General features: G+C 39.2%; 1 protein-coding gene across 5 annotated transcripts in view; it reads right to left on the bottom strand.

Annotated features, from left to right (window-relative positions):
• Positions 1 to 16254, bottom strand: part of LOC145341822 (uncharacterized) — a 707529-nt gene that overhangs the window by 366366 nt on the left and 324909 nt on the right. For all 5 annotated transcript variants that reach the window (XM_080186786.1, XM_080186791.1, XM_080186787.1 and 2 more), the window contains exons 10-11: positions 7183 to 7266; positions 6735 to 6881 (exon numbers count right to left, since the gene is read on the bottom strand). In XM_080186786.1, coding sequence (XP_080042912.1) covers positions 6735 to 6881; positions 7183 to 7266 — 231 coding nt within the window. The remainder of the gene's footprint in view (positions 1 to 6734; positions 6882 to 7182; positions 7267 to 16254) is intronic.

Raw genomic sequence — 16254 nt, 5'->3', positions numbered from 1 at the left:
TTGGTGGTATGTCACTGTCTAGAAGCTTAAGTGGGCTCATCACATAAATACTGTGGCTTTAAGAACAAATCAGAGGCGGGGTATTCTGTGGCACATAACTTACTTGCTGACTTGCCTGAGCCCATCCACTATCTACAAGATACAAGTCAGGATTGTGATGCAATACTCTTCACTTGCCTGGATTAGTTCAGCTCCAACAACATTCAAGATCCTTGACTCCAACAAGGAAAGAGTTGCCCACTTGATTGGCACCCCATTTACCAGCTTAAAAACATTCACTTCCTTCATCACCAAGCACAGTGGCAGCAGAGTGTTCCAATCTACAACAAAATGTACTGCAGCAACTCACGAGGCCTTCTTCGACAGCAGCTTCCAAATCTGCAACTTCTATCACCTAGAAGGCCAAGAGCAACATGAGGACACTGCCACCTGCAAATTGTCTTCCCTGCCACACATCCTGACTTGGATATTCCTTGACTGCCACTATTTCAAAAACCCGGAATTCTTTTCCAAATAGCCTTGTGAGTGACCTACACCAGATGGTCTGCTATGGTTCAAGAAGGTGGCTCACCACCATTTCTCAAGGGCAATTAGGGAAAGGCAACAAATGCCAATCTTGTCAGCAATGCTCATTTCACATGAAAGAATGAAGAAACAACAAGTGATCCAGAAACACTACTTCTAAAACCTTCAAAAACATAGATGCTTTCTAAATGGATTAGATCAAAATAAAATGACCATGAAATTCAGCTGCTTTCTGCACAAATTTTCAGTTATGAGTGACAATTTGCCTATAAAACAGCATCCACAGTGGCTCACACACTCCTTCATGCCGAATGTCACTTTGTTGAGGGTGATAGCGGGTGCGAAAGGAAAATCTGTCAGAGGAATGCCGGGTAAAGTGATAGTGATAGTGACACCAATTAGCATGTAAACTGCGCTGCCAATTTAGAGCTTTCCCTCCAGAGCAGTTTCTTAAAAGTACATGGCTAAAATGCATTCAGCAGCAGATAGAACTCCCGCACCACAACCCCTCTACTCTACCCCCTACATCATCCCACAAACAAATGCTACCTAAAGCAAATATCAATTAATTTCAGGTAGTTGCAGATTTCTACTGGTTCTTATTGAGATTGTAGAAGTGACTGGTGGTTTCCAGAATTGTTTAATGTTTCTGATGTCTATGGGGAGTGGTGTGACATGTACTGAAAGACTTTGTTCTAACTTCAAGGATTCTGCACAAATCAGTTGCGCCCATTACTGAGTGCAGTAGTATGCATTTCCCTTGAAATGCAAGACAAACCAGAGGGTTATGACTGGCTGATAAGGGCTATCTATTGACAATACAGCTGATGACACAGGCGTGCAATCCACACACACACACACAAGTGCAGCATGCTTACAACAAAGGCCATGCTGCCATATGAAATGCGATGGAGCAGATCATAGGGTTGTTTAAACAATGTCTCCTCTGCCCAGATTGCCCTGAAGAAGATCTGCAGTACATGGCAGAGTTAGGTATCAATATTCCTGGCAGTCTGCTGCATGCTTTACAACTTCACTATCATTAGGGTACATTACTTGCCCCCAGCTTTTTAATGACTAACAAAGGAAGAGTAGGAGGAATGTCAAAAGCATCTGGTCAGGCCATCTCTGTGATTGAGTCATATGGCTGCAATACCAATAAACATAGCTATAATTCCTTAATTGCAGCCCCATGCCCTTCTTTCCCTCTATGACTGAGCATCCCAGCGTCCACTTGGCCACAATAGAAAAATATAAGCTAATGCAATATAAGTATTCCAAACCAAATGTTTCAACTGACAGTAGTTTACATCCCACCCATGAGTATGTGAAGACTGCACTGGACAAAATATATACCACCACAAATAGCCTTGAGGCAAATCAATCCGAAACTTTGTTCATTTTGGCTGAGGATTTCAATTAGGCCAAGCTCAAGGGTGTCCTACCAAAATATTAACAGCATGTCTCCTGTCCCACCAGAGGCCTAAACGTTCTCAACCACGGCTGTACAAATATCAAACATGCCTACCGCTCTACTGCTTGTTCACGCTTTGGTGAATCAGACCATAAGGCTGCGCTCCTGCTCCGGCTTACAAACAAAATCTGAAACGTGAGAATCTGTCAAAGAAAGTCGTGCATTGTTGGTTTGAGGATTACGATGATCTCCTACAGGACTGCTTCGAGTCAGTGGGATGGCCAATACTTAAGAACTCAGTAGCTAAACTTAATGAGTACACCAGTGCATTACAGACTTCATTAGCAAGTGCAAAAGACTGTACGCCAAGGACACAAATCTGTGTGCTAGATCATGAATGCACAGGGACATCCACTGTTTACTGAAGTCCAGGTCAGAGGCATTCAAGTGACTCTAATCTATACAAGAAATTCAGACACAATCTATGGAGAACCATTAAAGATGCCAAGAGACAGTACTGGACCAAGCTAGAGTCCCAGGCTAGCCACACAAACACTCACCAATTATGGCAAAGTCTACACGACAGAACAAGCTACAAGGTGCAGACGTGTGGAATCATCGGCAACAATGCATCCCTCCCCGATGAGCTTTCTATGCCCCTTTTGAGCAAGAGGTCAGTGAGAGGAGGTCATCTGCCCTGGAAGCCTCAGCTGAACTAGTATCCAAGGTCACCAACGCAGATGTCAGATCAGCCTTCTTGAAAGTTAACCCATAGATTAGAACATAAGAACATAAGAAATAGGAGCAGGAGTAGGCCATCCAGCCCTTCGAGCCTGCCCCGCCATTCAATAAGATCATGGCTGATCTGTCGCTGCTCAGTTCCACTTTCCCGCCCTCTCCCCATAACCCTTAATCCCCTCTCCTATCAAAAACCCATCAACCCGCGTCTTAAAAATATTTAGCGAGGCAGCCTCCACCACTTCAACGGGCAGAGATTGCCACTGGCCTGGATGAGGTACTTGGCGAGCATTCAGATAATGTGTGGACCCGCTGGCGGAGGTATTGCAGACAACTTTAACCTTTCCTTACACCAATCTGAGGTCCATACCTGCTTCAAGAAGATGACCATCAACCCCATACCAAAGCAAAGCCAGGCGGCATGCCTTAATGACTATTGGCCAGTGGCTATGACACCCAGCATAATGGAGTGCTTCGAAAGATTAATCATGGCACACATCAGCTCCAGTCACCCCGATTGCCTGGATCCACTACAGCTCGCCCTTTGCCACAACAGGTCCACAGCAGACACCATCTCCCTAGCCCTACACTCAACCCTGGAACACCTAGATAACAAGGACCGTTATATTTATTGACTACAGCTCAGCTTTCAATATCATTATCCCAACAAAACACATCTACAAATTCCGTGGCCAACTCTGCTCCACCTTCTTCCATCGGGAAAAAGATATAAAAATCTGAGGACACGAACCAACTGACTCAAGAACAGTTTTTTTCCCTGCTGCCATCAGACTTTTGAATGGACCTACTATATATTAAGCTGATCTTTCTCTGTACCCCAGCAATTATTGTAACACTATATTCTGCACATTATCCTTTCCTTCTCCTCTATGTTATGAACGTTACGTTTTGTCTTTATAGCACACAAGAAACAATACTTTCCACTGTATCCCAATACATGTGACAATAATAAATCAAATCAAATCAAACCATGCTATGTTGTAAGCACACATCAACTAGTCACCTTTGCACATTCCCTTATTCCAGTCCAGCATGTATCTTTGTCTATTTTAGCGTTCCAGTGTAGTGCTGTCACAGTGACTGCAGTTTGGCTGGTGGAAGGCTGCTGATTTTCAGTAAGCTTGACTGCAGAAAGCCTATCGGGATGACCTTGTGTAGTTCTGGCCCTAGAAACCCAGCTTTGGCTTGTACCATCTTGGCATGGATAGCAGCTGTTTGGCTGAGTTGTCCGTTAGGCAACAGCAAGGGTACTGGCAGATGGTAATGGTGATAGGATGAACGGTGCCATCTTGAGAGGCAAGCAGGTTTTGGGCTCCATAGTGCCACTGCCAGTCACTCGGAGCAGCATCTCAGTATCTGGAAACGTTTTGGATGACATATTGTTGGACTGTTTTGACTTTAAGCCCCTTTGAACAGATGTTTCTGAGCTTACATGCCTTCAGTCTAAACTTCTGCTGCAGCACCCAGAATTTGGCTAGTTTCTTCTTGTGCTGCAATGGAAGCTGAGACATTGGTCATCAGTCCACAAATTTCACTTTAATACAAGGAAAAAAATGTCAATGATCAATATTATTCGCAGAAACTGTAAGCACTTGAAACCTCTTAAGCATATGTAAATTAACATTGATCTCTGCTGTCAATTGCACAAAGAGCCAGATTTATTAATCAGGGGCTCAGGTGTTTCAACAGAGTAATGAATTTCTGGGTTCTCAGCCATATTTCATTATGCGTTCTGTAATAAATAAATAATTGTAGAAAGTAAAAATGAAATGCATTTTAAAGCTGTTTTTACATCTCCTGTTATCACCATAGGGTTACTTGATTCTCTGCAGTGTACAGTGGGTCAATGGCCATGAAGGTGCTAAGCTTGGCATAGGAGCATGGGGTAAGTGGAGAGACATAGCTTCTCATAGGGGTTATGAGGTGGCACGGATGACACAGGAGGAGAGTATTAGGGTGAGGAGTCCTGAGGGATCGCAGCTTGAAGGCCTTACTTATTTTCATTAGAGCTTGGACAATGTCACACAGCATCAAGTCAGGTGTTTTCTGTGGCTGCTTCCGATTGCTTGTGGAGTTGGCTGGCTCAACTGCAGCTTGCACTCACCCCTGGCAATGAAAAGCCCATTTTTGCAGGAACTCTCTCCTGTGGTAACAGCGCCAAATTAGGCATTTTTCCAACTTCTATTATCCAGCTAAAAGATAAAAATCCAGGCTTATGACTCTAAGTCAGCCTGACGGGCCTCCTGGCCTTCTGCGGACAGATGACATCTTTTCTCCTCTCCACCGCCTGTGGAAACCAAAGTTTCCAGTGTGGTGTAGGAATATCCTGGGACCCATTTTTTGATACATAGTGCTATTCCCGTGCTATTCTTAAATCACAATTAATTGTTGAATGATTTTCAGCAGCAACTTCAGCCAAAATGCACTTTTCCTTTAAGTGATGCAAGGTGGTTTTATGTAGTATTGGCTACTTTTAAATGGTGTTAGCCTTTCCTGACTTTGGGAATCTTGCAGAACCATTTGGTGTTGGATGCACGTTGTAACGATAAATTAGCTGGCAACACAGATTTGCATACTGCCCCGATTGGCAATAATGGCACAGGTCAATCCAGCATTACAATTCTTGCACCTCTTTTTGGAGGTTATCAAATTTTGTGGCTACCAAATGAAGATCTGGACACCAGTGCTGCTATTAAGAAAAGACAGCATCTGAAGATATAAAAATCATTTACTGTGTATCACATGCACACACTACAAAACACCACTGTATTTAAAATTAATTCACAACTTCCTATTTTTAACTTCTTAACTATGCCTCACAAGAAAAATCTGGCCAAATAATTTTTACATGTATGACATTGTTCAATATCATACTTCCGTAATTGATAAAGTGCAACATATATATTTACTGCTGTTAATTATTCATTGTGCTTCCTTTGCTGAAATTAACAACTGCATACCAACAGTTGCCTTGTAGGATTAAAATACTAATCAGCAGACAGTCATCTAATCTTGGGGCTCAATTGTTAAACACCTTTGAACTTAATTTGTAATTTATGACATCAACATAAAATCAAATTACTGTCATGTAAGCTGTACAATTTAGGTGATATCAATTTAGAGAATTATTCATAGTCCCTGGGTTGGTGATAAAGAATGAAAAAGAGGCTTATACAGCTTGCTTCAATCAGTGTGCAATATCACTGAGACTACTGGCGACGTTAATGGTGGACGAATTAGGCCTATTGTGAGATGACAATATAACAATGTAAACTATGGTTTGACCAGTTATATGAAAAGTTGTTTGCTCTTAAAGTACTTCCAAAAATAAATTTTCATCTTTAAAGAGAATAGATAAAATAAAGGACAAAAGAGCATCAGCAGTCAAGCAATACATATCACATAACTTGAATTCAGATAATGAACAAGTTTAAAATCCAGCAAATTCTAAAAACTAACAAAATAATAAAGAAATGGCTTTTAATTCCAGCTTTTTTTTGTTTGTTTCACATACAAATTGGGACAAATAACTAAAAAGCTTTTACACAGAGGAAGACTGAGGTATTTTAACATTAATGAGGAACTTTGTAGTCAAAGGTTCATTAAACAGATATGTTAGCAAAAATGTTTTTCATAAGTTGAATAAATTGTTGGTCGCAGCATTTTCGTTTTACTAGCTTAACAATTCAGCATATTAGCATCAACATTTTTTGATTCTGTATTTTCCGAATATCTCAGGTAAGGAAAATAATTTAAAGTATGTTATCATTATTTTTTGAATAGAATACTTATATATAGAAAAATATATTAATTTTAAATTTGTTTTTTGAATATAACAAATTACTGTACTCCTTCCTTCCCAAGAAACAGATGTATATGCTTCTCAGTGAAATAGAAAATGTCTGAATTTTAAATTAGATACAAAACAGGATTGCTTTCAGCAAATGCAGAGTTGAATATATTTGAAACGTGCAAACTGCAATCAGGTTACTTTGCAGATTAAGGCCTAAATCCTGAGGGTACAGTAAATGCCTACCTGTTTTTGGCCCTCTTTGTGCAGCTCCTTGGTGGTATCCAGTTCCTCTTTCAGTTGTTGCAGGCAGCTCTGCTTTTGTTCCAGTTTAGCTTCTCCTTCTCTTAGCTCTGCCTGTAGATGGTAAATCCTTCTTTCCTGTACATCCAACTGCCATTCCACACACAATTTACAGACACAAAATTTTAATATATTCTCTTGTCACCATGTTAGTCTATATTAAAAAGTCAAAAGGAAATCTTGGCAGAATCACAATGCTTTATATTGTGAGACTATGCTTAAGTCTTCAGGAAGCCAATATGGTGGCACTGAGCAGCAAAGCCAATACTATTGATGTCCTTTACAGCCCAGACTCAAATCAGCTTAATCCATTTAGCTTTCTGTAATACACTTCGGTAACGTCAATAAATTGTTTCACAATTAGAGAGGAAATTAAAAATATTCAAGGTACCTCAGTTGTTAACCCATCTCTCTTCTCTTGTAAAAGGAGGACCTCTTTACGGAGATTCAGGATTGTACCATCACGTCGTTCGAGCTGCAAAAGAGTTCACATTTCAAGAAAGAATCCACGAATGTCAACCAATGAGCAATTAGAAAGACAAGACAAGATATTGATCTGCTAAGAAAACCACTGCCGCAGCCATACAGCTAAGCAAGGTCCCATTTCCCCAGCTCTGCATTGAAAGGTAACTCTTCATTACCATCTGCCCTTTATTGATCATTGTTAAGTATCACAAAACCTGGCTGAATCCACAAAATCGAGCAGAGGGCTAAAGAAAGCAAGTCAATGGCCTCTTCATTTTGGCTTAAGTGAGGAATAAACCTACAAATCTGGCTGATAAAAGAAACTAAAAGATTTGTTAATCAATCTAACTGAACAGCATTCAAACTAGCTTCTCTCATACAATTAAAGCAATGCATACAGTGCAAGTTAAAACAAACGGGGAATTTTAAAATGATTTCACTGTCTATCATAAACATATAGTACATGTTTTATGACCAATCTCTTTAAGTAGATTAATTTGCCTAATATATATTCAAAATTAGTTTGTTAATTTGGGTAGAATCATTACTGAATACAAAAACTGCCATTAAGATGATGGAGAAGAATTTAGAATCATCAGACTTGAGATGGGATGGGTAAAATGTAGCAAATTAAAATCATATAGATATTTTAAAGCAATGGAATAGAGAATCCATCTTAAAACATGTTTTTAAAATTAAGAAGCTTGAATTCTTCAAAAAATAAAACAGTTCCTTTATAGGCCCTTAAATGTAATCCCACTGGGAAATTTAATAATTAAGGTAAAGGAAGTATTAAATGACATTGACTAAAACAATCTGTTTTTTTTAAAACAGGTTAATGAAACATAAAAACAGATGAAAAACTCCAAGGTATTTTATGAAGCTAATTTAGACGTTAACTTTTACATTTGATTTCGGCATTAGGTTGAGCATAAGATGTTTCACGCCAGGTATGATTCAAGTGACCCACTAGGAAGCTTTTATCAAAACCAGCTTTATTTAAGAACACAGTTAGAATACAACAAAAAGAATTAGCATATCTTTACCAATTAAAATACTTAAACATGACAAAATATAATTCTTAATAGCTAGCTATAACTATTGTTCCAATTTAGCAGTATCGTCCATTGGTTCTCTAGAACCAATTACCACAGAAATCAGCGGCTTACATGGGTACTAGATTTCCAGCCTTTTGACACTTCTGGAGAGTGATCCATTCAGACATCCGTCTACTAATTCTCATGCAGCAACTTCCAGATAGTAGAATTTCCAAGAAAAAGATTTATTTCTTGGCAAATTTCAGTCTCCAGGTCTCAGAGAGGGGAAAAGTGAAGCACTTCTTGCAAAAAGCAGACATTTAAGCTTGAATATTTTGTATAAGCCTAGCTGCGCCCAGTCACATGATCATACCTGCCAGTCAGCCCAATCAAACCCCACTCTGCAAAATCCCAGGAGAGAACACAAACATCAAATCTTGCGTTAATTCAAATCAAAACTAACTGTATCAATTAAAATCAACTATGTTACTGCAGTAATACTGCGGCGCTGCTGGAGCCAGATAAAACGCACCAATTAAGTGGAAGGGACTGCTAGAGATATCCTGCACAGTAATATGACTAAAATATACTTCTTAAAGACACAATATTGTGACAAAATCAGTAAATAACTTTTTTTTAGATCTTCATACAGAGTGCAACAAAATTTTGGAATGACCCAGCAGTAAGGTAGTGGAATCAAAGATGTAGAAGAAATTCAAGATGCAATTGATAGCTGGCTGGTTAATTATAATGATAAAAAGATTCAGAGATGGACTTAGCATTTGGGGGCCCTGCCCCAAATGATATCAAGCCCTACCCCCAAATGACATAATTTCCTTCGTGATCCAGCCCACCCTTAGCTCACACAATGAAAGCTACAAAAATACAGAAAAGTCACAAAGCACTACTTCAGTGCTTTGTAACATACGACAACAATCCTGTAATTGAATAATTAAAATCCATAATGCATGCCACAGAAACCCAAAGAAGTACGAGTACACAAATCACTGCTCACTGCTTTGCAACTTACGAAAACAAGGCTGTAACTGAAGAATTCAAATCCACGATGTGAGTCGCAAGAATGTAAAAAGGTACAGGAATGACAAACTCACTGCTTAGCTGCTTTAGCGCATTTTAATTTATGAAAACAAGCCTCTAATTGATTAACTGAAATCCAAACCTACCTGTTATAAGCATGACATACAGAGTGTGAATATTGTGATCTATGTGTCTTGTGGCAAACATGGAACCGGCCGATGAACAACAAGATGGAGAAATTAGCCAATGATAAGACTTCAGCACAGCACAAGCCAGTGCAGGGCAGAATGAGCCAAAAAAAGTCCACTGCATGAGCAACTACTCCAATGAAGTGGAATCCAGAGAGCCCAAGTCCATTGTCAGTGGCTTTGCTGCCAATGGTCTGGCAAGGTGCCGTTCTTTGTTCAGAAGAGACTTTCTGAAGATCAGTATTGAAAGCGATTGGAAACAGCAATTACTCATCATTTAGAACTATCTGATAATGGCAGCCATGTTATCAGACCAGCAAATGGTGATTCCATTTGAAAAAAACATCATTTAAACAATAAAATATGGAACAGGACATATTTTAAAGATTTTCTTGCTTCATTAGTTGTTGCAATCTATGGCAATTTAGGTAGTTTCTCTTCTGCACTTTTTCTTCACAAAATCATCAATAACATCATCATAGGTAACATCTTGTAAGGATGCATTTTTAATTGTCAGTATTGCTGAACTTGTTAAATGTCCCTGACTCATCCGACTTTGCAGATAACTTTTAATTCTTTTCGATATAGACAAAGGATATTCACTAGGAGCATTTGTGACAGAGATTGTGAAAAATATTTTCAGAATGGTTTCCACATTTGGAAAGATTGGCTGTAAACCAAGTCTGTACAAATCAGCTGGTGATCCCAAAACACAGAGCTCACTATCAATGAAATGAATGCATTATTTCACTTCATCTTTAAAAAGATTTGTGTCTATTCCTTCCAGTGAAATTCAGTTCGTTTCTTATTGCTATCGGTCTTAGTTTTCTCAAGCAAATTTCTGTTCAAAAGCATGGCAAGTAATTCAACAGTTTTCTTCAGAGATTCACTTCTGCTCTGCAGTTGCACCATCATTGTGTCACAAATAAATTCAAGGAGTGACTGGAACATGGGGTAAATAATGCACATGAGGTTGTAATGTTTAATCTTGCTGGTAAATCTGAACGTTTTCCAAATAATGCCATATTTAGGACATTAGCAAAGCTTTGCCCATGACAATTTTTGATGCCCAAGCCTAAATTTGCAATGATTTCCAAAACAATTGTCTTTAGCCAGAAGTGTGGGATTGTAGCTGGACAAAATAGAGAAATTGCTGGTCACATATCTTAAAATTAATGTTAATTGATCCATGTGACTTACATCTGGTGTTGAATCAGCTATTATGGAATTAGTGAATTGATTTCTGAGCTGCTCTGCCATTATAGTGATGAAGTCATTGTAGGTTCTGTGTGTTAAATGTTGGTCTTCCGTGAGCCACAATATTTCTCATCAAATTCACAGAGGTATTCAAAACAGGCAAAAAAACCCTCTTCAACTTGACACTGATGAATCATCATGTCCTCTCAAAGGAAGTCTCAGGAAGATTGTGGCAACAACACGTCTCAGCACTTTCCTCCAATAGGAACGCTCCTTTTCAAACTGAGCCAATAATGCAGAATCAAGTCTTCCAGATGATTTACCTCTCTGAACAAACACACAGTCTTAATATGACTTTTGGAAGTTCCATGATCAGCAAAATTCTTTCCAACATTTCTCCAGTTAGAGTAGCCATTGACGAATGCTCATTTCCCTTTATTAGAATCAAGCAATAATTTGCAAACATAACACCTGGGATTCTCCCAAAAGCTTTCTAAGTGCCAAATTTGCATAAAAACTGGAGTAAATCTTGCTGGCTTCTTTGGTGGCATTTTCAAAATGAATCTTCCACGCTCTGAGCACTGCAGAATGCCTCAGTGTGAATGACTCAAAATCTGGGAAAAGAGCCTATTCCTGCTGGAGAGGCAAGGAGTATCACCCCCAACAATAGACTACCTTGGAGGGTTCTGAAAAATACAACTGATTTCTCCTTTACATTATGTCATTTCTCTTCACCCTCAGAAAACAGGACTCAAAGACTTTTAAACTGCTTTTGGCCTCCAATATGAAGCATTTTTCTCAAATTTTCTATACTATCTATTTCTCTAGTCTATTTGTTATGAAATCTTCATTCATACCCAATGGAACAGGTTTTGGCCATATAGTAAGGTTTTCAGAGCAGGTTTCTTCTCTCATTTCAGCTGCAGAAGATTGAGCAGTGTCTTGTAGTTCCATTTTCATTTCAGAGTCCACTTCTTGTTCTTGAACTATAGGATGGCATGGTGGCACAGTGGTTAGTACAGCTGCCTTACAGTGCTGGAGACCAGCCTTGGGTGACTGTCTACGTGGAGTTTGCACATTGTCTGCATGGGTTTCTTCTGTGTGCTCCAGTTTCCTCCGGTGGCTCTGGTTTTCTCTCACACTCCAAAGATGTGTGGGTTAGGTTGATTGGTCATGCTCATTTGCCCCATAATGTCATGAGAACTAGCAGGGTAGATACGTGGAGTTACAGAGACAGGGCTGGGAGGAAATTGTTGTTGGTGCAGGCTTGATGGACCAAATGGCTCCCTTCTGCACTGTAGGGATTCAATGATTCTTGTTCAACATTTTATGCAATATGGTATCTCTGGGAATTGGCAAATCGAAGTCGTCAGATAGTTCATCCATACTTTTAATGGATGCAAATAAATGTGTAGTTTGTGCACTACTCAATACTTCAAACTTTCTGAGGTAAAAATGACAAATTGCCTTTTTTCCTAGCTACCTCCTCGTCTTGTCTTCATTTTTCAATGCCTTTTACTGCCAGATTGATAAGGCCGCTTCACATTGACTGATCTTTCTTGATTCTAATGAGTACGTTTTCGAAAAGAATAAGGTTTTTTGTCCCCCCCCTCAACCCTGGAGTTCAAGTTGCCCCTGCTCTTTAGACAACCTCGCTGGCTCACTGGCTGCCTGGCTATGGTATAGACCCACCCTCGGTTGCCCAGCCTGCCTCAGCCCTGGCTGGGGTTCAAGTTGCTTCTGCTCACTCAATTACCTTGCTGTTCTGATGGTTCATTGGCTGCCTGTTTGGATATCAGGCCTCACCTTGCCCTCAACTCATTGCCCAGCCATTCTCAGCCCTGTTGTGCTGGCTGAGTTGTCCCACTGCTCCCCTCGATGACCATCAGTGCCTCCTCAGCCCTCGCATCTCACCTGTGCTCGACAATGAAGACCTCGTAAAATGTGCTGGCTCACTCACTGGCTGCCTGCTCACTTGGCTCTTGCAAGTTCACACCTTCCCTAATGTATCTCACAGCCTCACTATTGGCTCAGGCTGCCTGCCTGGCTATCTGACCCCCTCAGCTCTAGTTAAGAAACTGGGGGTGGTGCTGTCTTAAAAATATTTCAAAGATCCTTGTAGTTGCTGCACTCTCTTCCAATGACAATAAACTCTCAATGACCTCTTTCCCTGCTCTAAGAAGTCTGCACCAATCAGAGCTCAATGTCGCTCTGCATTGGTTATTGAGAGGCTCAATGAGTCTATTAGCAAATTCAGAGTTCTCAGCCTCTGATTGGTGCCCCAAAGTCATTTGCCAGCATGTGCCCCCCACCTCACCTCCCTCATTGGGTTCAGTGCGCAGGCTTGATGTGTTTCATTATATGTCTGCCTCTAGAGGGATTACATTAGTGTAAGTGCAAAGAACTGTGCATGCTGAAAATCTGAAACAAAAACAGAAAATGATGTAAATACCAAGCAGATCTGACAACATCTGTGGGAAAAGGGACAATTATGATTTTAGGTTAGTATCTCTCACCACAGAAGGGGCCAGATATGCTGAGTATTTCTCCCATTTTCTACTTTTATTAAAGAAATTACCTTGATGGGCTTAAAGATACTTTCCTTCCTTGACTTTTTGTTATGTTCTGATTTTTTTTAAAAATTGCTCATTATCTATTTAATCGCTTAGATTGGTTAAGCAGGATCAACTATGGCGACTAACAGCCATGAGACCATGAATTGATCTTCTCGCATATTTTCAGCAAAGTTCAATTTAAAATGCCACATTTATATACCTGACAGGGTGGCTGAATTAGAAAGCTGAAATATAAAGTAAATGATTGTTTACTGAAGCGCTTGATTGGTAGGACAATGTTTGGATACATAACATTAATTTGAAATTGATCTTTAAAAAGGGAAGGGATCTCTTGTCAGGAAAACTGTTAACTCGCAAAGTTGTAAAATGGACCAGTGTAGAGTTACAATTTCACCAAGATTTTTAAATATAAGTTCAATCATTGAAAATAAAATATTTAAATTATTCAATTCTGAATAGCAATTCATAAAATATATAAAAATAGTAAAATTTTAAGGTAAAATTGCATTAGTACAAGGGCCAATTCCATTGCTAAAGCCTGCACTTTCATCTGAAGAAGAAGAATATGGAAGTGTTATATCGAACAACTGCACCATTGTAAACCTTGACTTGACTGTGCCAAATCTACAAAGATGATCCAGCAATCAATGCTGCAAAACCTTGGCACTCGCTAACGTAGAAGATTTGTTGATTACAACCATCATCTTCCTCAACTCTGCGGTAGTCAAAAGTTCATGAAACGAGGCATACCATCTCAACGCCCTACAGCTACAATTTAATCAAGAAGTCATTGTCATTCTAATAACTAACCAGTAGTCAAAATATCTTTTATGATTTATTTTATATAATCATGGAGTGTTCTTTTGGGAATAGATGACCATTTATACTCAAAAATAGTAGCAATTATTTCAATCATATGCTCATACATTAGTTGCCTGTGTAAGACAGTAGATTTTCAGTCAAATCCTTTCTGTTCATCATATGCTTCATCATGGACAGCAATTCTGTTTGCACTAATATCTCAAATACCTTTTCTTGTCACATGACATGCAGAGAATAATATCAAATATATATTTGGCCTGAGGACAGTAAAATGACAAAATATTTCATTGATACGATACTAAATTCAGCTACAATGATAAATTACACAATACATAGCAAAATAAAGTCTTCTGAGCTGCAATATAATTTCAGGGTTCTACTTAATGGATAAACCATTGCTCCTGTAGAAAATAGGCCTGGGGTATTTTAACTCTCGAGCCTCATTACAATCTCGTAAGTGGATTTCCACCTGGTTCACTGTCACATTGCGAGACCTCCCCATTTGTGGATTGTAATTTCTGGAAAGTTAGCAAGAGGCCGATTAAAGTGCCAATATTATCTCTTAAAGTGAAGTTTCATTGTCTCCTGGCACTTGTCGAGCATACAACTCAGATCTCTCAAGTCTTGTGGGGACTATTGGAAAAAAGGGTAGGCAAGAAGGTTTTCTTTCTAAATCAGTGGTAGGATGGCTCCAAAATGCCATGTGCAGCAGTCATTGCTCAGTATTGTGATTGCCTTGTAAATTACTGTTCAGGAATGACTGGATCAACAATCACTCTGAGATTTCTTTCAAGCTTCTCCCTAATCATGCCTCTCATTTTTCTTCCAATGTGTCAGACATTGCACTTATCTGCATTCCAATTATCATCATTCAGCCACTTGAAAATATGGTCCAGATCAGGGGTCTGCAACCTGTGGCTCTGGAACCACATACAGCTCCTTATCATCATATTTGCAGCTCACAACCTTTTCCAGTCAAATTGTATTAACATGGAAAAAGCTTTAAAAAATTAAGTCAAGAAAAGTAATGGCCGTGTTTTCGTCGTGAGGATAAAAGGCTCATCATTATGCTGCACTTCCTTGACAGTTTCAAATGATTTTAACAAAGATATCATTGCACTTTAAATAAACCTGTTTGAATGGTATAGCTACACCATGGTTACAAACCTTTGGTTTGAGACCATTATTATTTCTAATAATAAAGCCAAAATGACTTATTATTCTTAGTATGCTCTTTGGTGCTACTTTCCTTATCATGAGAATCAATAGCTGAAAGAAAATTATTAATTCCACACAACTGAAATTAAAATTTGTTTTACAGATGACTTCACTCACTTCTCTTAGATGTACACTATTATCAACTCTGATTTAAGGTCATCATAGTCTCGGTCTTCAGGCAATCTGCATTTATGAAAAAGCCATGGATTACCTGGGTTTTAGGACTCTCTTGTTAAATTTTCTCACTCCAAAATGTTATTGCTTCTTAGGTTAAACTAGGTATTAGAGGACTTCATTAAATCATCTAAGTTTTCAGAAGATTCACTTATTCCTGTCTGGCAATTATGTCCTTTGTTAATGGACCTACCGAATACAATAGCGTATTCATTTGTTCATCCTCTTTTATTCAAGACAAGATCTTAAAAATCTTTTTCTCCATAGTGTTCAGTTTTGCACCTGGTTTGGCCCTTCCATCTGCCTTAATTGGTCTGGCAGTGTTGATTTTCTATTCACGGCTGTTTACAGCATAGGAGAGTGTGGCTTTAATTAGTTTTTTTTTAATGGCACTGCATAATGGATCTTTCTTCTACCTTTCAGCTTCCACATCTGCAATGGAACTTCATAGATGATCTTCAGCTGCGTATTCAAGGTATTCTAGTTAGACAAACATCTCTCATGTCAGACTGCTGTTTTTTCACTTCTTCATTCTTGGGGGTTTTGGGCTCCTTCACCCGCTGCCACCATGTTGTAAGATTGTCTTAAGAAGAGGCCTAGCAGTCTGTACAGTTGAACAATAACTATATACATATATACATGACACAGTCCTGAGTGGGTCTACCTTCATGCTGACATTTCCCAGACTTAGTACTATACACTATTACTCCCGTATGACTTTCTACATTAGTCTTGTCTAACTTTTTTA

The sequence above is a fragment of the Carcharhinus amblyrhynchos genome, chromosome 4 (assembly GCF_965287045.1).
Source record: "Carcharhinus amblyrhynchos chromosome 4, sCarAmb.v2.hapA, whole genome shotgun sequence".
NCBI lineage: Eukaryota > Metazoa > Chordata > Chondrichthyes > Carcharhiniformes > Carcharhinidae > Carcharhinus > Carcharhinus amblyrhynchos.
Note: the sequence above shows the minus strand (reverse complement) of the source record. Positions and strands in the feature narration are given on the sequence as shown.